Source organism: Ursus americanus, chromosome 3, assembly GCF_024610735.1.
Source record: "Ursus americanus isolate L20-20 chromosome 3, mUrsAme1.1.p, whole genome shotgun sequence".
Classification (NCBI taxonomy): domain Eukaryota; kingdom Metazoa; phylum Chordata; class Mammalia; order Carnivora; family Ursidae; genus Ursus; species Ursus americanus.
The window spans coordinates 2,047,303-2,070,164 of record NC_142129.1 but is presented as its reverse complement, the minus strand read 5'-3'; the positions used below and the strand labels follow the sequence as shown (position 1 = coordinate 2,070,164).

Genomic DNA, 22,862 nt, shown 5'->3' with positions numbered 1-22,862 from the left:
ATAGATTCAGTTACTGACGGATTCCACCAATTGGAAAGCCACAACTCCACAGATTTAAAAAATGATTAAAATGTTATCAAAACTAATTTAATAATATAATTTTCACATCCCATCATAGAGTCTGAAGCAAGATAGCTGCAATACCTCGTCTCTTAATTCTAAACAGCACAAAAGAATAAATGTCCTGCTTTCATGAAGAAAGAGTTAATCTTGAGGAGTTTTTAAAAATGCAATTACCATTTTTGCTCTATTGGGGTTTTCCAAATAAAGGTATAGATGGATTTTAATCCTGTTGATAGAAAACCAGTTTACTTGAAACCATTTAGCTGAGGAAGTTGCCATACTCAAATACCAAATAAATAAATAAAAAATAATTTGCTTTATTTAACTAGGCAAATAAATTCTTACTGTCTCAATAAGAAGAAGAACCATAACAGCAGGATACACCAAATTTCTTTCCCATGCTGAAGCTTTTTTTCGCCTTTCTATTAGGAAAAAAAACAAAATACAACAAAAGATTTCCAAAAATTCTCTCCAGACCCACATTTTCATTCCTTACTGCTATAACCAGTATGTATTATTTTTATATAATTTCTTTTTCACAAACATAAATTATTTTTAATTTTCCTCCACAAACTATAAAAATCAGACTTTTAAAATCACTTTGCTACATTAAATACCTCAATTCTATGATGATTACATTTTAGCTCTGTAAAGACATTTCAGTTGCTAATAAAATGTACTGTTAATACACAGCTTACTATTAAAATATAGAAATATTTGCATTTGATGTAGATTTACATATTGATATAGATTTGAGTGAATAAAGTAACATGAGTAAAAATCCCCTCTAATCTAAAGATAAATATCTCCAGTTTACTAAAGGTGGAAGCAAACTTCCAGCTACAGTGATCTAGCTGATATCATACCAATCCTCATGCTATGAACAACTGGTAAAAAACAAATCAAACTTAACCAAGAAAAAAAATCTGCATGGAGGAATCACAGAGCTACCACGACAAAACTGTGAGGTCAATACTCTGTGAAATGGATTGATGTGAGCCTTCACATTTGCACTATCTTCAACAGAGTTTTCTAACATATAACTGACATGGCCCCATGAAGCTGAGAAATCAAGCAAATATTAGTGGGTAAAAGAAAATGATGCTGAAGCAATGCTTTCAGCAAACTCAACAGCATCAGGAAAACAAAAATTGGAGTATGGGACTACCAAGGCAGCTAAAATTTGAGAGGTTATGATCACAGAGAAAAGGAAAGAAAAGAAAGGGAGCCTAACATTCAGCCTCTTGCCCTTCAAGGCACCAGTGGCCAGCAGGCTGACAGAGTGACAGGAAGGTACAGCAAAGAGCAAAGCTTCTGTGGCGTTCACATTTCTTGAGATAAAAACTAAAGTTCAGGGTTCATGAAGAGATGGTATCAGAGTCAACAACAAAACACCCAGGCTTTCACTTAGGAAAGCTATACACTAGGAGCAAGGCCAAACTGCAAACTGACCGCCCCTTGTGAAGACCAAAGCCACTCTGGAACGATCACCAGCCCAGATAGACGAAAGGACTTGTCCCTACTCTAACTGCCTACCAGAAGAAAAAGTAAACCCTCTCAAGAAAAAAACATTATCCAGAGTTTTTATTTTGTGTAAGAAATGCCTCACACTCAGGGAGCCTGGGTGGCTCCGTCATTAAGCATCTGTCTTCGGCTCAGGGCATGATTCCGACGTTATGAGATTGAGCCCTGCATCAGGCTCCTCCACTGTGAGCCTGCTTCTTCCTCTCCCACTCCCCCTGCTTGTGTTCCCTCTCTCGCTGGCTGTCTCTCTCTCTGTCAAATAAATAAATAAAATCTTTAAAAAAAAAGAAAAAGAAAAGAAAAGGAACACCTGACAATCAAATGTTCCCTGGAGATAGGACAAAGAAAAAAGATAATAGAAACAGACTTTCAGTTTATCCAGAAATTGAACTTACCAGAAAGAGGCCTTAAAATGACTAATATGTCCAATAAGATAAATGACAAGATGGCAAATGTCATAATTTGAATCTACAAAATAACTACAAAATTCTGAAAATTCTAGAACTGAAAAATACTGTAAAATTAAGACTTGAAGAGATAATTTAGCAATAGTTATGATACAGCTGAAAAGAATGAAATGGAAGACACATCAATAGAAAATACCATGGCTCAAAGAATGTGATAAAGGAGGGGAAACTCAGAAAACAATACAGGAGTGAAAAGGTCTAGCACATGTGCAGCTAGGGTCAAAGGAACTAAAAGAAAAGGAGCAGAAGCAATATTTGATGAGACAATGGCCAAAAAGTCCCCAAATGGATAAAAGACACTAGGCCATACACTTACAAAGTGCTGCAGATCTCAGAAGAATAAACACAAAGAAAACCAAACCTGAGCATATCAGGGTAGAACTACTAAACAAAGACAAAAAGAAAATCTTAAAAGCTTTCAAAAGGGCAACAACACAACTTTTAACCAGAAATCAGAAGATACTAGAAAGACATCTTTTCAATGTTGAAACTACCAAATAAGAATTCTAAAATCTGGGGCGCCTGGGTGGCTCAGTCGTTAAGCACCCACCTTCGGCTCAGGTCATGATCCCAGAGTCCTGGGATTGAGCCTCACATCGGGCTCCCTGCTCAGTGGGAAGCCTGCTTCCTCCCTCTCCCTCTGCTTGTGTTCCCTCTCTCTCTGTGTCTCTATCAAATAAACAAAATCTTTAAAAAAAAAAAAATTCTAAATTCTGTAAAAATGCCCTACCAACGAGAAGGTAAGTAAAAATGTTTTCAGGTAACAAAAACTGAGAGAAGTCATTGCCAACAAACCAGCACTAATGAAATACTAGCAGATGTTTTTCAAGCAGAAGCTAAATGAACACTGGAAACACAAATCAGGGACATACAATATAAAACACCAGTGAAAACCACTTCATATCCACTAAATTGGTAAAAATGTAGAGTCCGACACTTTCAGTTGTTGACAAAGATGTGGAGCAACAGGAGCGACATGCCCAAAACAAATGCAAAATAATAAAACTATCTGGGAAGATAATTTGACATTATTTTTAAAAAGTTGTATATCCACATACTCAATGATCCTATAATTCCACTTCCAGGTAGGTACCCTGAAAAACATATGTACCAAGAGACATGGAGAACAATGTTTATACCAATATTATTCATAATAACAAAAGATAAACACATCAAATATCCATCAACAGCAGAATGAATAAAGGAACTTTAGACAATACGGTGTGGTTTATGAAAATGAAAATGACAGCAACCTACAGAATGGGAGAAGGTACTTATAAATGATATATCCACTAAAGGGTTAATATTCAAAATATATAAAGAACTTACACAACCCAGCACCAAATCAAAAAATGAACAGAGGACTTGAATAGACATTTTTCCAAAGAAGACATCCAGATGTCCAACAAACACATGAAAAGATTCTCAACATCACTCATCCTCAGGGAAATGCAAATAAAAACCACAATATCATCTTATACCTCTCAGAATAACTAAAATCAATAACACAAGAAATAACAAGTGTTGGCAAAGATGTAGAGAAAAAGGAACCCTCAAATACTATTGGTGGGAATACAAACTGGTGCAGCCACCACTGAAAACACTATGGAGGTTTCACAAAAAATTAAAAATAGAATTACCAAACAATCCAGTAATTCCAATACTAGGCATCCAAAGAAAACAAAAACACTAATTCAAAAAGAGATATGTACCCCAATGTTTACTGTAGCATTAATTTACAATAGCCAAGACATGGAAACAACCCAAGTGTTCATCCACAGATGAATGGATAAAGACGGGATATATATACATTTACATACACCACACACACATACATACACACACACACACACACACACACACACACACACACAGAGGAATATTACTCAGCCACAAAAAAATAATGAAATCTTGCCATCTGCAACAACATGGGCAGAGTTAGAGTATACTGTGCTAAGTGAAGTAAGTTAGTCAGAGAAAGACAAATACCATATGATTGCACTCATGTGGAATTAAAGAAACAAAACAAAACAAAGTAAAAAAAGACAAAAAAAACAGACTCAAATACAAAGAACAAACTGGTGACTGGCAGACAGGAAGTGGGTAGAGGATGGGTGAAATATCATGATGAGCACTGAGTAATATATGGAATTGTTGAATCACTATATTGTACACCTGAAACTAATATAACATGGTAATTATGCTTCAATAAAAAAGAAAATGACAATGAATAAATTTTCAGCAACAAAACACTGGACTTCATTTCTGAAGACAGTAATAATAGAGACCAATTTTCCATCCATGCTAAAACAATTAGGAAACCAAAAAATACATGCATATGAAACAGTTTCAAGACTTGGATGTATGGTCACAGAAAGACAATGATCTCTGAGATATGGGAAGCAAACAAGGCAAGCCCTGGGTTTGCCCCTGCTTACTGTCTTGTGACAGTTTTCTGGCCACAGTACAGGCACAGGAACCCAAGCAAACCCCAACTCATTCCTTGAGTTGAGGACATAAAATGAGAGTGTGGAGAGACCAAGTTAGCTGGACTATACAGAGCAAAGTACCACAGACAAAAGTCCTCAGAGAAAGAACTCCATGGATCTTCAAAGGGTCATCCTTGAGTCTTCAGTAGGCTAAAGATCAGCTCAGGTACATGAACAAACAACCCACAGCTGAAGAAAGAACCACTCAAAAAGGTCAGATGGAACAGTAGTATCCAAACATCATAAAGGGCCAAGTCCCACAAGATAGGAACGAGACCTCATAAATCAGGAGCATTGTTGCCTTAGTGTGGGAACAACTGGCCCTAAAGGAAATGCTGCTCTAGTCCTACCTGACGAGCCTTTAGAGCAAAACCCAAGAATATCAAACTGCTTCCAAGTAACTTAACTGCATCCCAGAACAAAGTTCCACACTTACGGAAATACAAAAATATCAGCACCTAGCAATAAGATCCTCAGTGTCCACTGTCCAATCAAAAATTGCCAGGCAAGCATAAAAGCACAAAAATACACACAATAATGAGAAGAAAAGTCAATCAATCAAAATCTATCAAGAACTAACACAGAAGTTAGAATTAGCAGATAAAAACATATATATTCCATATTTTTTTTAAAAGTGGACTAAAATCACAGACTAAAAGGTCTAAACAGAACTTCTAAATTTAAAAACTGCAGTGTCTGAGGATGCCTGGGTTAAGTCAGTTGAGCCTCTAACTCAATCTCAGCTCAGGTCTTGATCTCAGGGTCACGGGTTCAGGCCCTGCACTGGGCTCCATGCTGGGCGTGGAGCCTATTTAAAAACAAAACAAAACAACAACAAAAAAAAAAAACTGCAGTGTTTGAGAAGAATACAATAGATGGGATTAGGGGCGCCTGGGTGGCTCAGTCGTTAAGCAACTGCCTTCAGCTCAGGGCGTGATCCCGGCGTTCTGGGATGGAGCCCCACATCAGGCTCCTCCCCTGGAAGCCTGCTTCTTCCTCTCCCACTCCCCCTGCTTGTGTTCTCTCTCTCTCTCTCTCTCTCTCTCTCTCTCTCTCTCTCTCTCTCTCGCTGGCTGTCTCTATCTCTGTCAAATGAATGAATCTTTAAAAAAAAAAAAAGATGGGATTAAATGCAGATTATATACTCAAAAGAAAAGAGCAGTGAACATGAAGATATAGTAATAACAACTATACAAAATGAAACACACGGAGAAAAACATCCGGAAAATAAAGGAAAATCTGTGAGTTTGGGGGGCAACTTCCAGTGGGCCAGTGTACATGTAACTGGAGTCCCTGAAAGGGAGGCACAGAGAGGAAAAGAAAAAAACATTTGGAAAAACAGTGGCCAAAAATGTTCCAAATCAGATGAAAACTATAAATTCCCAGATCCAAGAGACTCAATGAACCCAATGAATAAGAAGCATAAAGACTACTACTCTAAAGCACATCTGAGTCAAACTGTGCAAAGTCAATGACAAAGAGGACATCTTAAAAGCAGAGAGAGAAAAAAAGACAATTCAAAAGATGAGGATGACAGACGATTACTTGTCAGCAATAATACAAGTGAAGAGACAACAGAGTGACATGTCTGAACATCAGGATCCGAAAAGTCATTTTATGCACGTACAAAACAAAACAAAACAAAACAAAAAAGGGAGTATATACATGTTTATCCTCTCCCCAAACTAAAAAACAGTCTGTATCAATAGCTTTGGACAGATTGGAAGCTTGTAATATAAACTAAAGATTTCATAATTTTTTTTAATATTTCAGACTACAGGAAAGTCTTTGGAAAGAATCCAAGACCAGTACATGAGTCAAGAACAAAAATGTACAGTACCTAATTTTGTCTTAAGAGTCTTCACATTTTCAAGTTCTTGCTCCAACTCCGTTATATTGTATTCCACTGATGAAGATAGCCCTATCAAAAGCAAAAATATTTTAGAAGCATTACAACAGAACCTTGACAGCACAGAATGGGTAGCCCTCATATTTAATTAAAATATAAGATAACACACTACAAATCCTGATCCCTGAGAATAAAAACAAATGCTGCTGTGATTCACAGGAAAACATATTCATTTTTTTACTACTTAAGACCACCAAGTTCTTGCTGATTAAATACTACATGTTTCCTAGAAAATGCCTTCTTCAATAAAATTTTTACTTGATCTGTTAATTTTTCATTAATGACAAAAGTATCATGATTATAGAAAGTGAAAGAAAGTCACGATCTCCTTCTCTATCCCACCCCCCTAAAGTGACAATTGATAACAGCCCGGTTGGTGCTTCCACACCTTTCTTCATGATCATGTAAATATTCATATATACCACACACATGATTTCTATTATATATTTTTAGGAATGAGTTAAATCGGACATGTTATTTTACCACTTGCTTTCCTAGTCAATGATACATCCATGTTTACAGATAGTGCCAATTCCCTTAACAGTTGAATAACATTCCAAAGTATGGATGCATTTCAATTTTATTCAGAATTATTCCACTTATGACTAGTCAGGTTTTCCTCTATTCTTTGCAACTACACACAATGTTGCAACAAAAATTTCTGTATGCATATCCAGGACATTCTAATTCTATTGTTTCTCTAGGACAGATTCCAATATTTCTATTGCCGAGTCAAAGGATATAAGCATTTACAGTAAAGAGATATTTAAAGGTTACTTCCATCCAAATATTGTAATTTATTGTAATGATTTAAATATTGTAATAATTTTAAAAAGTAAGGGCACCTGGGTGGCTCAGTCAGTTAAGCATTGGACTCTTGATTTCGGCTCAGGTCATGATCTCAGGATCGTGAGATCGAGCCCCAAGACAGGCTTTGCATTGGGCATGGAGCCTGCTTAAGATTCTCTCTCTCTCTCCCTCTGCCCTTACTTCCACGCTCACATGCACACACATGCACTCAGTCTCTCTCAGAAAAAGAAAAAAAAGAAAAAATAACTTATTGTAATAATTTACATTTCCGTGTATAGCTCTTGAAAGTACCTATTTTCTTCCTATATTTTCCCTAGCACTGGATGTTGTAATTCTTGAATTTTGGCAAAAATGTTGGATAAAAAAATGTTTTCTTATTGTTACTTTAACATGCATTTCCCTAAATGTGGTTGAGCATCTTTTCAGATGTTTTTCACATGGATTTTCCCTATTCACATTTTCTACTTATTTCTATAATGACTTGTATATCTCCATATTCTTTCTATTTTATCCATTAAATTCTGAAATGGATAAGTTAAAATCCCCCACTACAAACGTACCTTTATTGGTTAGGTTTTCTCAGTTTTAAAGAGTTTTTTTTCATTATGTATTTGTATTTGTCTGCTAAATTTTTCGGGTTCCTATAAGACTGTTACACCTGCCTTATGAATCACACCTTTTATCTTTAGATAATGACCCACTTTGTCTTTAATGTTTTTCCGCTTAAATTCTGTTTTGTGGACATTAAGTTCTACTCTCTTTTTGTTTTTACCTGCCTTACTTACTGATTTATTACAGACTTACATATAAGAGACAAAAAAAGAAAGACTAAAATTAAAGGTATATATATGTGTGTGTGTGAGTGAGAGAGAGAGAGAGAGAGAGCTGAATCTTATTTGAGGTTTAACCTTATCAGTTAGAGTTCGTTGGTTATAAGCAACTGAAATTGACTGACTGCTTAAAACAGAAAAGGAAGTCATGAGACAGAACCAGCAGAAAAACTTCCAGTTTTCCTGGAAAGGAGAGGAACCAGGCAGCTGGGAGGCTCCAGGTGGCAGGAATAGATGGACTGTCTCCTCATAATATTATACCTGGGATGGGCCAGTCCCAACTATTTTGTCTTCATGTTGCTAAGATCAAGAAAAAATTTTTCAGTCTTTATGTTGCTAGGATCGAGACTAAACTTCCAGTGTCCTAATGGCATAGGTCAGAGTCACATGTTAATTCCTTGAGTAGGGGAGGCAGAGAACTTTGACAAGCGGTTCCACAAATGTGATCAAACAGGAGAAACAACAAAGCCCAATCAGATAGGTGCTTATAGAAAAACGGCTGAATAAACCAATCTGATAGGCTCTTGTTCTTTAACAGTGGAATTCAGCCCATTTACATTTACTAAAATAAAGTATTTGCATTCAGTATAATTTTTTATAACAGCTGATAAACTTGATTTTATACCTTCCATACTACTTGTCTTAACTTCTGAAGTGTTTTTTTTTTTAATTTTATCTTTATCAAAATGAAACATGCACACAATTCCAAGTGCCACATACTTGCACAAGGCACATACATACATGCTGCCTTCTTCCCAGTTCCACCTACCCAACGACAGCCACTTCAAGTTGTTTAGCTGATTCTTTCAGTATTTGTCTTCCTAGCACTAAATAAACAGCTTCGCTTGCTGGGTCTTAATTTTCCAGCTCCAAGTATTAACTATGCCCTTCCTACCAAACCACACCCCTTGCCATTCCCCCCCCACCACGTGGATTATTGGACATTTTGGTTACATCAATATTCAATGTCTGCATTATTACAAAAGAAATGCCATCCACTGCTTCACATAATAAACTATGATTAGCTTTCCTTTTTTCCACATAGGATTCTTCCCACCGCTAGTAGTAGTCATTTTTCCTATTTGCTTAGTCTTCTATGTACTTACCACTGTCTCAAAGCCACCCTCTCCTCCCAAAACATCTTTTTCTCTTGGTGTTTAAATTCCTGTTATCCCATTCATTGCATTATCTGGGAGCAACTTCTCCTGGAGTCTTGAGACCTGCCCTGGCCTGGCCAGGCTGCTCTCTGGGCCTGCTGCACACTGGCATCCCAGGCCCTGTTCTCTCCTCTCCTATGGCACATCTCTTATTTCCAACTCTGCCTTTCTCACTGCTTCGCTCCCTTATTTAAGTGGCACATGGCCTCTCCAGCAGCTTGCAAAGAAAAGATGAATGGGAGGTAGTATTTTTGAGACTACATAAGACTGGATATTTTATCTTTGCTCTTATAGTTTGGTTAAATATGAAATCTAGGTCAAAACTAATTATCATTCAGAATTATTAAGTCATTGTTTCATTGTTTTCCAGCTTCTAGTGCTTCTGAGAAGTCTGAAGTTCTTCTTTCTGTCCCCTTGAGTGTGAACTGCTTTCCATCTTGTGAAATGCATGGGATCTTTGCTCCCAGTGTTCTTGCAGCGAGTCCCTTTCCGTGTACTACGCAGGGCACTAATGAGCCCTTCCAATCTCCAAATTCACATCCTTCGGATCTGGGAAATTTTCTCTCCTCTTCCCATTTGGAATTCCTGTTAGTTGGATGTTAGATATCCTGAACTGGTTCTCTAATATTCTAAACTCTTTTCTCCTATTTTTGCCATTTTTACCTATCTTCTAAAGAAGTTCTTTATCTACTAGTTCTTTAGATAGGTCATTATTTCTAATTATCAAGAGTCTCTTTCTGGGCGCCTGGGTAGCGCAGTCGTTAAAGCGTCTGCCTTCGGCTCAGGGCGTGATCCTGGCGATCCGGGATCGAGTCCCACATCAGGCTCTTCCGCTATGAGCCTGCTTCTTCCTCTCCCACTCCCCCTGCTGTGTTCCCTCTCTCGCTGGCTGTCTCTCTGTCACATAAATAAATAAAATCTTTAAAAAAAAAAAAAAAAAAAAAAGAGTCTCTTTCTGTGCACTAGATACTCCATTTTTATGGAATCCTGGCCTTTCTCATGACTGCAGTCTTGGTCTTTCTCAGGATATTAACAGATTTATTTTTAAATATTTTTCTCTAGTGTATACTCTGTCTCCCTCAGTGGTCTTTCTTATTTGTTTTGGCCTCTCCTTTCATGTGGCTCAGAAGTCTGGTGAGTCTTAGCTGTCTGCTCATATTTAAGAATAAAGCACTAGGACACCAGTTGGTTAAGCATCCAACTCTTGGTTTCAGTTCAGATCATACCTCAGGATTGTGAGATCAAGCCCCACATGGGGCTCCACACTCAGCATGAAGTCTGTTTCTCCTAATGCTCCTCCCCCCACTCGCAGGCGCTCTCTGTCTCTCCCAAATAAATAAAATCTTTGGGGGGAAAAAAAAGAATGAAGCACTAAACATGTTAATGTGAAACTCAAGAGTGTGTGGGTGGTGGCTGACAACTTCTTATTGGGTAATCCACCCAGGTCTTTCATGCAGGATACCTTACTGCTGGCATCTGTGGAGCTCTCTGGGCTACACAGACTCCCCAGATAAGACTCTTCTGATCTCCTTGGGGTATTAAAGCATGGCGGTCCAAGTGAAAGGAGATGGGAGCCTGTGTGCACTCACCCCATCCTCTACTTCACACTGTGTCCAGGCCATAGCCTCTGTTTCACTCTCTGGAGAACAACCCTCCCTCTGCTCTTGGGGCAGGAAAGAGGCAGTGCCTGGTACCTTGGATGGAAGGAAAAAATGTGGAGACCAAATCGCTTCATCAACAGACTCTTCAACCAACCCTCCTTATCTTAAACTTATTCCACTTCATGTCCACTTCCGTATCTGGTGGTGCCACCTCTTAAGACTTTGGGGGATTTCAGGATATGAATCAAGCACAGATGGCTTAGCATTTAGCTTCCCTGGGTCTGCTAAACTGCTTCTAAGGTTTTCTTAGGTCTGCTAAATTCCAAATTTTATTGGGGTTTTCTCAAGTTCTCATTCTCTGAACCTCAGGGTTCTCATATGTGAAATGAGGTGTATTTATTACAGGATGTTTTCCACTGAATCAAAAACCTCAAAGTAGCTTAAAAAAAAGAAAATAATTTCATGAAATTAAAAGTTTAGACACAGAGTGGGCTTCAAAGTGGGTTTTCCCATAGCTCAACAGTGACATCCAGGGTCAGAGTGCCGCCATCCACAAGTTGGCTTATTATGAAGACTGGTGGCTCTTTCTTTCATGTAATTTCATAATTTCTATTTATTCTGCTCTTTATTTCTTCTTTTCTCAGCTAGTAGAATTTCTGTTTATTCTTATTCCCCATGTTAATTTGGCACTTCGGTGGTTACTTTCTCACTGTTAACACAAGTAGACTTGCACTTTTTTTTCAATATAACATAGTTATAACCCCATAGTGATGCTTTAGTGAATAACTTTCCTGCACCAAGGTGAAGCTTTCATTTTTTTTTTAAGATTTTACTTCTTTATTTGAGAGAGAGAGAGAGAGTACGCACGCACAGAGGGAGAGGGAGAAGCAGACCCCCACTGAGCAGAGAGCCCAATGTGGGGCTCCATCCCAGGACCCTGAGATCATGACCTAAGCCAAAGGTAGACGCTTAACAGACTGAGCCACCCAGGTGCCCCCAACTCACATGAAGCTTTCATGATACTTTTATCTGTTCTTTCATTGCTTCCCACCCACTCCTCCTAAATCCTAGACTTCGCTGAAATTGCTTTTAAAATATTTAGTATACTGGGGTGCCTGAGTGGCTCAATTGGTTAAACATCCGACTCTTGATTTTGGCTCAGGTCATGATCTCAGAGTCCTGGGATCAAGCCCTGAGACAGGCTCCATGCTGGGCATGGAATCTGCTTACGACTCTCCCTTTCCCTCTGCCCCTCCCCACACCCCCATCAAATTAATTAATTAGTATAAGATTATTACTAAATTTTTCTTTCAGTGTAAAAGTTGCCATATCCTTAATGCCTAAAATAGTACCTAGCACAAATTAGATACTCAATGTACAGATATAAAATGAAGGAATAAATGAATATCTTTTTTGGCCCTAATATACATATTTATAAATATGAGTTTTTCGTTGCAATCTTCCCCCCAACCCTTAAAACTAACGCTATTATTCAATAATCCTTAACAGGATACAAACGGGAAGTTTGATGTTGATTTCTCTCTCCTTCATAAGTGATTTTTCTATGTGAAAGCTTGTAAGGTGTTTTATTATCACTATTCTTGGAATTTGACAATGCTACACAATATATCTAGATCTTTTAAATGTCCTGTTTAATAATCTTGTCCACGACTCTGTGGTCTTTTAATCTGCACTAAAATCTTTCTTCAGCGCATTGACATTTTCTTCTATTATTATTTACTTAATTTTTTTCTACTTGTTCTTTTTCCTCCTTCTAGATGCTTACTGTTTAAGATTAAGTAGCTTAGCTCTACAGTCTGTGTCTTGCATTTCATTGGTATTTCCTTCTCTTTGTACTTTTGGTTTGTGACATGAAATGGTTCTCCCACTTGATTCCACCAGATAATTAATTCAATTCTCAGAAAGACTACACTCATTCCCTATTGCTGCTGTAACAAAGTACCATAAACTTAGTGGCTTGAACACTACAAATTTATTATCTTACAGTTCTAGAGGTCAGAAGTCTGAAATCTGGGTGTGAGCAGGACTGTGTTCCTTCTGGAAACTCTAGGAGAGAATGTGTTTCCTTGCCTTTTCCAGCTTCCAGCTTCTAGAGGCGCCTGCACTCTTTGGCTCATGGTCCCTTCTTGAGGTCACTTTACCTTTACTTCCACTGTCACATTTCTTTCTCCAACCCTCCCTTATAACAATGCTGTGAGGACACTGGGTCCACCAGATGATCCAGGCTAATCTTGAGACTCTTCACCTAATTACCTTACAAAGTCCCTTTTGTCATAGAGGGGAAATATTTACAGATCAGGGTGGTGAGGACTTGGATACTTTTGCAGGGTCACTATTCTGCCTACCATAAGGGCTATTTCATCTTTTGTCTACTGAATTTTTAATTTTTTTTTTTTCATATTCTAGGTGGTCTTTTTTCTTCTCTAATTAGATGTCCTTAAAAGTCCATGTTACTTTTGGGGACTAGGTAAAAATTCTTATTTGTCTCTCCACTAACTTTTAACTTCAGTGGGAATCACTGCTCTAGATACTCATCTTAACCTTCATCACTCAGCCTTAAGCAAGTGATCATTTTTCTTTATGCACTGCTACTGTTCCCTTCACACTGAATCAAGTCAGAGAGTCCTTCAAACAATGACAAACCATTTTGAGGGCCCAGCAATTTCTGTTTTGGAGGCCTGGAGATGAACTGGCCAGAAACAATGATGCAGGAAGAAGTGTCAGTGCGCTGGTGTCTCTCTCTGCAGCAGCACTCCTTTCTCAAAGGGAGAAAGAAAACAGAGGACTCAGGGCCAAAGTGCAAGATGGCAGAGGTGCTAATGCACTAGGAATTCGAGGCTCTTCTTCTAAGCCCTCTTGGGAGAATCACAAAAGTCTAGTCTTACCCTGGGTTTCTAGGAAAGGTAAGTACTGTGTCCTCTGCATCTCCTTCCTCACTTGCATCCATCACTGAAGAGAGAAAAATTCAATACGTTCTCTTTTGGAGAGCCTGAGGTCTTGAATGCACTAACCTGTTCTACAGTACTTCCAGAGCTCCTGAGTTGAATTATTTTACTAGTCAATATATAATTGACATTTATAGAAGAACAAGGTTAAAGACAGAGATATTCAGCAAGTGTGGCCCAAAACTACTAAACTTTGACTATGAATGTAAGTTTATAGAGTTTCTGGTAGCCGAAGCCAAAGGGAGACAAATTATGGAGTCAACGAATACCTCCATATGAGAAGGAGACTTACAGTAAGATGGCATAGTATTATAAGGTTTGCAAGTATCTTTGAATCAAAGCTTCAACTAAATAACAGTATTATAGATACCTTTTGCTTTTTTATCCCATTTCTTCATAAATTATACAGTATGTATCTGTAGCTCATTTAACTTCACTAATTACAATTCCAAACTATACTTCATTCCCTATGTTTATAAAGAAGCATTATTTCAGTAACCAGTTCAGTGCTAGAGAAAAATAATCTGATAGTATTCAGAATTTTGAAAGGGCACAGGTATCAAAGGAACAGTATTCCTGCTGCCTATTTTAAGTTATGTGAAAAGACAGAAATGCCTACTTTGTGGGTGTGATATCTACAAAGTTCAATACAAATATCTAAACCAATCACAATATTTTTCAAAGGAAAAATAACTAAAGTAGTATTTCTGAAATGCTGTATTTTTATTTTCAGGTGACACAATGCTAGGCATACAACAGTTAATAAATACCGACTTGCAAACAAAAATCAAGAATACATTCTCATTATCTTCAAACAAAGCATGCTTTCATTAAATGATTAGATTCACCTGGAATAACACAATTTTCAAAGACATTACCATCCTTTACTATATATGTACCATTACCTTAGTGAGGAAGAGCAAGCTTGTTGAAGCAGAATCTTCCATTATAAATGACCAAAGGAAAGATGGCTATTGTAAGGAATCAAGACACACTGCAAACAATCACTGGAATGTGACGGGAATTTAAGCTGCACTAAAAAAAAATCATCAAAATATCCTGAACAATTGTATTATCCTTACTTTATTTCAAAATGAATCTAACATGTTCCATGTCAGCATTGTCTAGTCAATAAGTCAAATTGGTAGACAAAACCTGTCTGGACTAGTCATGAAAAATAAAAAGGGATTCTCCAAGAAAACCACAAAGCAGCTCATTTAAGGTCAATTTAACGGTATTATTCTGTTTTTCTTCCAGCCTCGACGTAAGATTTCACTACCTCAAAGGAAATTAGAAGAGTATCTATTTGCATTCCCCTAGGTGATTGGCAGTTCAACACCAATTAGTTCAAAATTACACTGTTACTAGGGTGCAATAAAAACAACACCTTTCATCTTCCTTACACAGGTAAGAATACCTTCAGAGCCAATAACTTTGATCAAGTAAGTATTTTTGATCCTGCCCCACCCGTCTCTTTGGATTCAGGAAAACTAATAGCTGAAGGCAACTTTTCCCGGCTTTATTCTTAAGCTGAAAAACTAGTGTGGTATTGAAAATATTCTGTGTCCAAGATAACAAAATTTCCCAAAGCCCAGCATTTCTTCAATAACTAAGCCTTAATACATAAGACAGCTTTAAGTGACATTCATATGTGAAAGGGAGATACTAATTATTTAATTTAAAATATGTAATGCATTTTTTAAAATAAATATAAATCTCTAAATTGGTATGTAAATGATTCAAATAATGCAAAGCAATAAATCTCCCTAAACAACTTAGTGTCCTAAACTAAGTTTCATAATGAATACTATTTAGAAGTAGACACCTCTAGTATAAACAGATTAGTTTTTCATTTAACTTTTTAACTTAGCATATAACCAAAAAAAAAGTTGATTAGAAAATCTGTTGCTATAACTCTTTAAAATTTTGATTATACTTAATACATTAAATTGACCAATGTGATCTCTATCACCAGATTGTGAGGTCCCTCGAGTACTTTTTAATTATTTCTAATCACTTAGATAATTTTGTTGTTTAAAGCCCAAGACTCCTTAAACTTCATAGAGTGAACAGTCTCCGTCCTCTTAGCAAACACCAATCACTGTTCAGCACAGAGCCACTGCTGACGAGGCAGACCCCAGAAAGTTTTTGAAAACTGAAGCCTGGACATTCAAATCTCTAAAGCATCTATCTCAGCATCAACAAACTCTGTTATTATCTATAAAAGAGACAGACAATCCATACACTCACTCTATTTCTATTCCATCTTCAATGCTAATATTTGTTAAAATATTAGTTTCTATTTACTTGTGACATATCCACAAAAATATCGCTAAGTACACAATCAAGTAATTTAAGACTTTCGACAGCCAACACAATTTGAAAATTCAAATACACTTTCATTATAAACGACCACAAGACAGAAAATATTAAACAATCAGCTTTAAGAACATTATAAAAAGCTATGTACTGGTGCACCTGGGTGGCTCAGTCAGTTAAGCTTCTGGCTTTGGCTCAGATTGGGATCTGGGGGTCCTGGGATTGAGCCCTGCACCAGGCTCTGCAGGGAGTTGACTTGTCCCTCTGCCCTTCACCCCACTCGTGCTCTCTTTCTTTCTCTCTCTCTCTCAAATAAATAGATAAAATCTTTTTTTAAAAAAAGCTATATACAATTAATTGGCTTTTTTTTTTTTACCTTAGATATAAGTTATTGGTAGATCTTAAACTAGATAAAATATTATTTTTTAAACTTCATATTTATATATAGTACTATCATGAATACTATCATCAAAATAGGCTGTGGTCCACTGAGATACCACCTTACGCCAGTTAGAATGGCAAAAATAGACAAGGCAAGAAACAACAATTGTTGGAGAGGATGTGGAGAAAGGGGATCCCTCCTACATTGTTGGTGGGAATGCAAGTTGGTACAGCCACTCTGGAAAACCGTGTGGAGGTCCCTTAAAAAGTTAAAAATTGAGCTACCCTATGATCCAGCCATTGCACTACTGGGTGTTTACCCCAAAGATACAGACGTAGTGAAGAGAAGGGCCATATGCACCCCAATGTTCATAGCAGCAATGTCCACAATAGCTAAATCGTGGAAGGAGCCGAGATGCCCTGCAACAGATGACTGGATTAAGAAGTTGTGGTCCATATATACAATGGAATATTACTCAGCAATCAGAAAGAATGAGTTCTCAACATTTGCTACAACATGGACGGCACTGGAGGAGATAATGCTTAGTGAAATAAGTCAAGCAGAGAAAGACAACTATCATATGATTTCTCTCATCTATGGAACATAAGAACTAGAATGATCAGTAGGGGAAGAAAGGGATAAAGAAAGGGGGGGTAATCAGAAGGGGGAATGAAACATGAGAGACTATGGACTATGAGAAACAAACTGAGGGCTACAGAGGGGAGGGGGGTGGGGGAATGGGATAGACCGGTGATGGGTAGTAAGGAGGGCACATATTGCATGGTGCACTGGGTGTTATACACAACTAATGAATCATCGAGCCTTACATCAAAAACCGGGGATGTACTGTATGGTGACTAACATAATATAATAAAAAATCATTATTAATAAAAAAAAAAAAAAAAAACCAAAATAGGCTGTGGTCGAACAAGTGGCTCATGTATATTAAATTTTATTTTCTGCTAACAAACTTAGATCATTTATATACAGCAATCTCCCTCTAAATTGCAGAGAATATATGATACTTGACTCTTAAGTTACTCTACAGTTTGTTTCTCCAACTATTCCTCATCTACTGATACTATATCTTATCTCACAACTCTTCAGTCACCTCACATCTTGCAACAAATCATTTGTTTGGGCCACCATTATAGTCAAGAAAGTGATTATATGGCTCAAGAAGCTGAATAAATTGTTAGCAAGGTATCTCTCATTGTTCCAGACATTTGGACCCAAATGTTGGTAATCTTGTTAGAAAGAAACCACTTAATTAGTCTCACCAGTAGAGTTAATATTCTTTCCTGTTAGCTCAGGAAGTCAAGATATTACTAGACACTTTCTTCTTTCATAGTATTGCCAAAAAGGGGGGTCACTGAGTGTCAACAATTTTTGCTATGTATGTTGTTGATGAGAGTTGATATTTGATCACCTTTAACCAGTCCAAACCCATCATTGCTCAAAGTGGCCCAGGGTCTGATTCATTCGAGATATTCTCAACTTCAGTGATACAACCAACAGTAAATCGTATTCCTAGAATAACCATTGCTAGACTATAGAAGAATAGCTAAAGAAAATCAAAATGAAGGTATGTAGAGAACAGAAGATGTGATACAAGTTTCCTTACAACATAAAGGGTGTTACCTAAAAGGCTTCAGTTAATAACGACCAAATCAGCAAACTGTATTGACGGTGATGATAAAAAAATGCCTCTGACAGTATGCAACTACTCTAAACCAAGCATAAATACCACCGTAAACCCTGGCATCATCATAAAACTGCCTGGCAAACTCAACATAGTGATAAATAAGCAAGATTCTAAGACTGATGGTGAACAATTGCTTCTGACAGGTAACTAAGTTCCATGAAAAGATCGAATGAGTTATTTTTTTTCAATCTTCTGTTTTTCAGAATACAAAGGTACTGCAATGTGACACTCCACAAAAATGAAACAAGTATATTTTCTGTGTTCTTAAGAATAAAGAATTAATACAAGCTTCAATGAAAAAGGCTTTTAAAAAAAGATCAAAATCAAGCAGGAAAGTAATTTCTACCAAAATTGATATACTAACTTTTTATCATGAAGATGAAAATAGTACCTAACAAAATCGAATTGAATCATTAAGTTCAAAGTCTACAATATTTTTAAATAAATTACATTAAAAGAACTGTCAAGGTTTTGAACTTAAACAATAAAAAATAATTCCTATTCATTATGGTACTTCTAAAGTTACCCAGTACACCCATAGGCTATATATACACGAAAGCTAATTATTTCAATTAATGCTGTTGCATTACTTAAACATTTAAACATGCTAATGATATATGCATCCTCTTAATCCTGGGTAGGAATTACAAAAGATTTTCTACCACAATTAATGTAATGGGACTTTCTGTTGGGCTACTCTTCTAGGGTCCTGGAGTAGAAATGGATCTTGATTGCTCATATTTCATGGCTTCACACTAGGGGAAACCACCTTATCTCTGCTTCTTCACTAACACCCCAGGGCATAAGGTCCTCCAGCCCCACAATCTTGGCTTGTCTTCAGAGGTCTCTACTACTGTGGGCCTTCCTAAATAGTGTCTCCATGTTAATTCTTTTATCCTATCACCAAATTTTATTTCTTCTGCCTTCTTCACTTCCTTTCGGTAAAATGACAACTCTCCATCATGCATGTTTTTCATCTCTTCATTTACTCATCCAACAAGTATTTATCACCAACCCACTATGTGACTGGGGACATCATGGGATCAGGAGTACAGAAAGGAAGAAAACGAACAAAAACCCCCTGCCCCTATGCAGTTCCTGTTCTACTATGGAGAAACTGGCAATATATAAAAAGAGAAACAGTACGTGAGAAAGTGGAAAGTATTACAGGAAAACATAAGGCAGGAAAGAGGGAAAGAAGTGCCAGAGCAAAGATGAAGCTTGGCAATATTAATCATATCCACACGGCTCCAATGTGGGAAAGCCCACTGAGAAGGGGATCTTTAAGTAAAGACCTGAAAGACAGGAAGCAAAAGGGAAACACAATGCCCTGGGACAGGAGGCAACAGGCCAGGGAAGAACTGGAAGGAGACTGCAGGAAAGAAGTCAGAGAGCACATGGGGGCAGAAAGGGAACCACTGCAAAAACTGGTTTTTATTCAGATTGAAAACGGGGGCCACTGGAGAACTTTGGGCAAATAAGTGAGAAGATCTGACTTACATCTCAAGCACTTTTTCTGACTTATAAGGCCAAGGATAGACACATGAAGGCTAATTAGGAAACAACTGCAACAATCTAACCAAGAGGTGACTGTCACTCAAACCAAGGTGGTGACATGCAAGCAGATACTTTGAAGCTAGAGCCAACAGCTTTGCTAAAGGAATCCTTATGGGAATTAAGAGAAAGAGACTCCAAGGAATTGGCCTGAGCACCTAAAACACTGGATTTGCCACCTATAGAGACAGGTCAGCTGCAACAGAAGCAGAAATGGGGAATAAGATCTTCAGCTGATTTTGGACAAGGTATGTTTGAGATGCCTATGAGGCAGCCAAGTAGAAATGTCTATTACACGGATGGAGAGGTCAGAGGAGAAGTCAGCAGCATATATATGGTATTTAAAGCCATGAGACCAGATAAGATAACCAAAGGAGTGCAGGTAAACAGACAAGAGAAAAGTTTAAGGACTGAGGCATGAGGCGTTCCAGTGTGAAGAAGCTATGGACACAGAGAAAAACCAGCAGTTTTTTGAGAAGCAGTAGCTCCTTAAGTAAAAAAACAAGGAAAGTGTAGTAAACTGAAAACCAAGTGGAATGAGGAGTGTGGTTACTTGAGGACTCCAAAGTCACTAGCCAACTTGACAACAGCATGTCAGTACAGTAGTGGGGGCGAGAGTGGCTCCATAACCAAATGTGGAGCACAGCAATGAAACTGATGAGTGTACAACCCCACGAGTTCTGCTATAAAGACAAGCAAAGCAATGAAATAGTGAGCCATAAGGGATAGGAGGTCAAGACAGACTGATTTCATTTCCTTCTTTCCTCCTTTCTTTCTTTCCTTTCTCTTTCTTGCTTTCTTTCTTGCCTGCCTTCCTTCCATTTATTCATTCTGTTGAGAAAAATTATAGCAAAGCTCTACGCTGAAGGAAATGATCCAGTTAGAGAAAGATTGGTTATGTCAGAGAGACAGTAGAATGGCCAGAGATGTATCCCTGAATCAGGGATAAGGAACTGAATCCAGTGCATGAGGGGAGGGCTGAGCTTCACCAGAAGCACAGACAGTCCACTCACAGCATCAGTAGAAAAGGCAGCACCTGTTGGGGGAGTTGCAGGTAGATGAATCAATCAAGGAAAAAGCTTATCAATATTTCAGCATGCTTGCTTCTATTTTCTCAAGAAAAGAGGAAGCAAGGTCATCGGCTGAGAGTAATGGTGAAGAAGTCTTGAGGAAAGAGAAGACACAAAATGACTCCAGGAGAATGTAAAGTACATTTAATATACTGGTCATACATTTAAGGAAACGCCAGGCAGGGAGTTACAGTCAGTCAGTTGAACAGGTGTGCGTGCTGAGAACATGAAGAGCTGGCTATGACCAAGGCTAGAGTTTGGCCAAGCAGAGAGAAGGGAAGAGAACTGAGAGAGCAGCACACTGAGTCAAACGATGGCCCAGGAATTTAAACCGTGTGAGGCAGCGAGGGTCTGAAGGAAGTGAGGGAGAAAAGGCAGTAAAAAGTTACTAAGATGGACAGATGGCATGAAGAACCATAGGGCATGGCACACTACAGGCAGTGAGTGGAGAGTAGGGTGACCGATGGTGAGACCACACAAGATTTTGTCCCCACTGGTGACAGGCCTGTGCTGTGGCCCCAGGCAGCAAGTGGCTGAGAAAGACCATTAAAAGAGAGGTCTGTGGATGGCCAAGCAGGCTGGAAAGGTCATCCATGTAGACACTGAAATCACCAGTTGTGATAGGCATAGCGGCAGAAAGAATGATCATGAACAAGGAACTATAACCTAGAGGATGGAAGAGGACTTGCCTGGAAGGAAAGGAGTGAAAAGGGAGAAGTCACGATCTAATAACATGAGATTCAAAGTGTGTGAAAGCAGCAGAAGAGAATGAGAGGACACCTGCCCAAACTCCTGGAGGAGTGAAGTGAGGACTGTGGGAAAGAACAGAGCTACCACCTGAGGGACTGAGAAGCAGTACATGCTGGGAGAGCCAAGTTTCTTCTAGCGAGAGGGAGAAGACTGAGGATCTAGGTGGCTCTGCTAACAAGACCCAGCAGCTCTTAGACCCACATGGTTCCACATGGTATAAGCAGAGTTTCAGGAGCTCAGGGACTGTAGGAAATCAGGTCAGAAATGAGACGTAGAGAGATGTGGGGGACAATCTGAGATGCAAGGGTCCTGGATATTCTGGGCTCCTTATGCTGACTACCAGAAAGGGGGAAGGACAGAATGCAAGCACTACTCCTCCTGGCCTCAAGGCAGACACCAAAGTAAGACTGTATGTTGGGGCCTAGAGAAGCAGGAGCCTAACAAGGACAGGGCTGAGTCCTGGGACATCTCCTCACTCCTGTAATGGTGATGTGGACACTAGGGAGGGCTGTATGAACCAGATGGCTAGAGATCTGGGGCTCCCTCCTGCTCCAGGAATACATACAACTCCTACCATCTATTTCTCTTGTTTTCAAGTATTCCAGTTAGAAATGGCTAACAGACACATGAAAAAAATATTCAAAATCATTAGCCATCAGGGAAATTCAAACCAAAACCAGCTTGAGATACCACCTTACACCAGTTAGAATGGCAAAAATGGACAAGGCAGGAAACAACAAATGTTTGAGAGGATGTGGTGAAAGGGGATCCCTCTTACACTGTTGGTGGGAACGCAAGTTGGTACAGCCACTTTGGAAAACAGTTAAAAAGTTAAAAATTGAGCTACCCTATGATCCAGCAATTGCACTACTGGGTATTTACCCCAAAGATACAGACATAGTGAAGAGAAGGGCCATATGCACCCCAATGTTAAAAGTTAAAAAGTTAGAAAGTTAAAAATTGAGCTACCCTATGATCCAGCAATTGCACTACTGGGTATTTACTCCAAAGATACAGACGTAGTGAAGAGAAGGGCCATATGCACCCCAATGTTCATAGCAGCATTGTCCACCATAGCTAAATCGTGGAAGGAGCCAAGATGCCCTTCAACAGATGACTGGATTAAGAAGATGTGGTCCATATATACAATGGAATATTACTCAGCCATCAGAAAGAACGATTACCCAACATTTGCAGCAACATGGACGGCACTGGAGGAGATTATGCTAAGTGAAATAAGTCAAGCAGAGAAAGACAATTATCATA

General features: G+C 38.4%; 1 protein-coding gene across 5 annotated transcripts in view; it reads right to left on the bottom strand.

Moving 5' to 3' along the window:
* The window catches only part of LMBR1 (limb development membrane protein 1), a 220,603-nt gene that overhangs the window by 86,462 nt on the left and 111,279 nt on the right, over positions 1 to 22,862 (bottom strand). For all 5 annotated transcript variants that reach the window (XR_015723765.1, XR_015723766.1, XM_045792226.2 and 2 more), the window contains exons 10-11: positions 6,384 to 6,464; positions 409 to 485 (exon numbers count right to left, since the gene is read on the bottom strand). Coding sequence is in view for 3 of the 5 variants with exons in the window: in XM_045792226.2 (XP_045648182.1) it covers positions 409 to 485; positions 6,384 to 6,464 (158 nt within the window). In the remaining 2 variants the exon portion in view is untranslated. The remainder of the gene's footprint in view (positions 1 to 408; positions 486 to 6,383; positions 6,465 to 22,862) is intronic.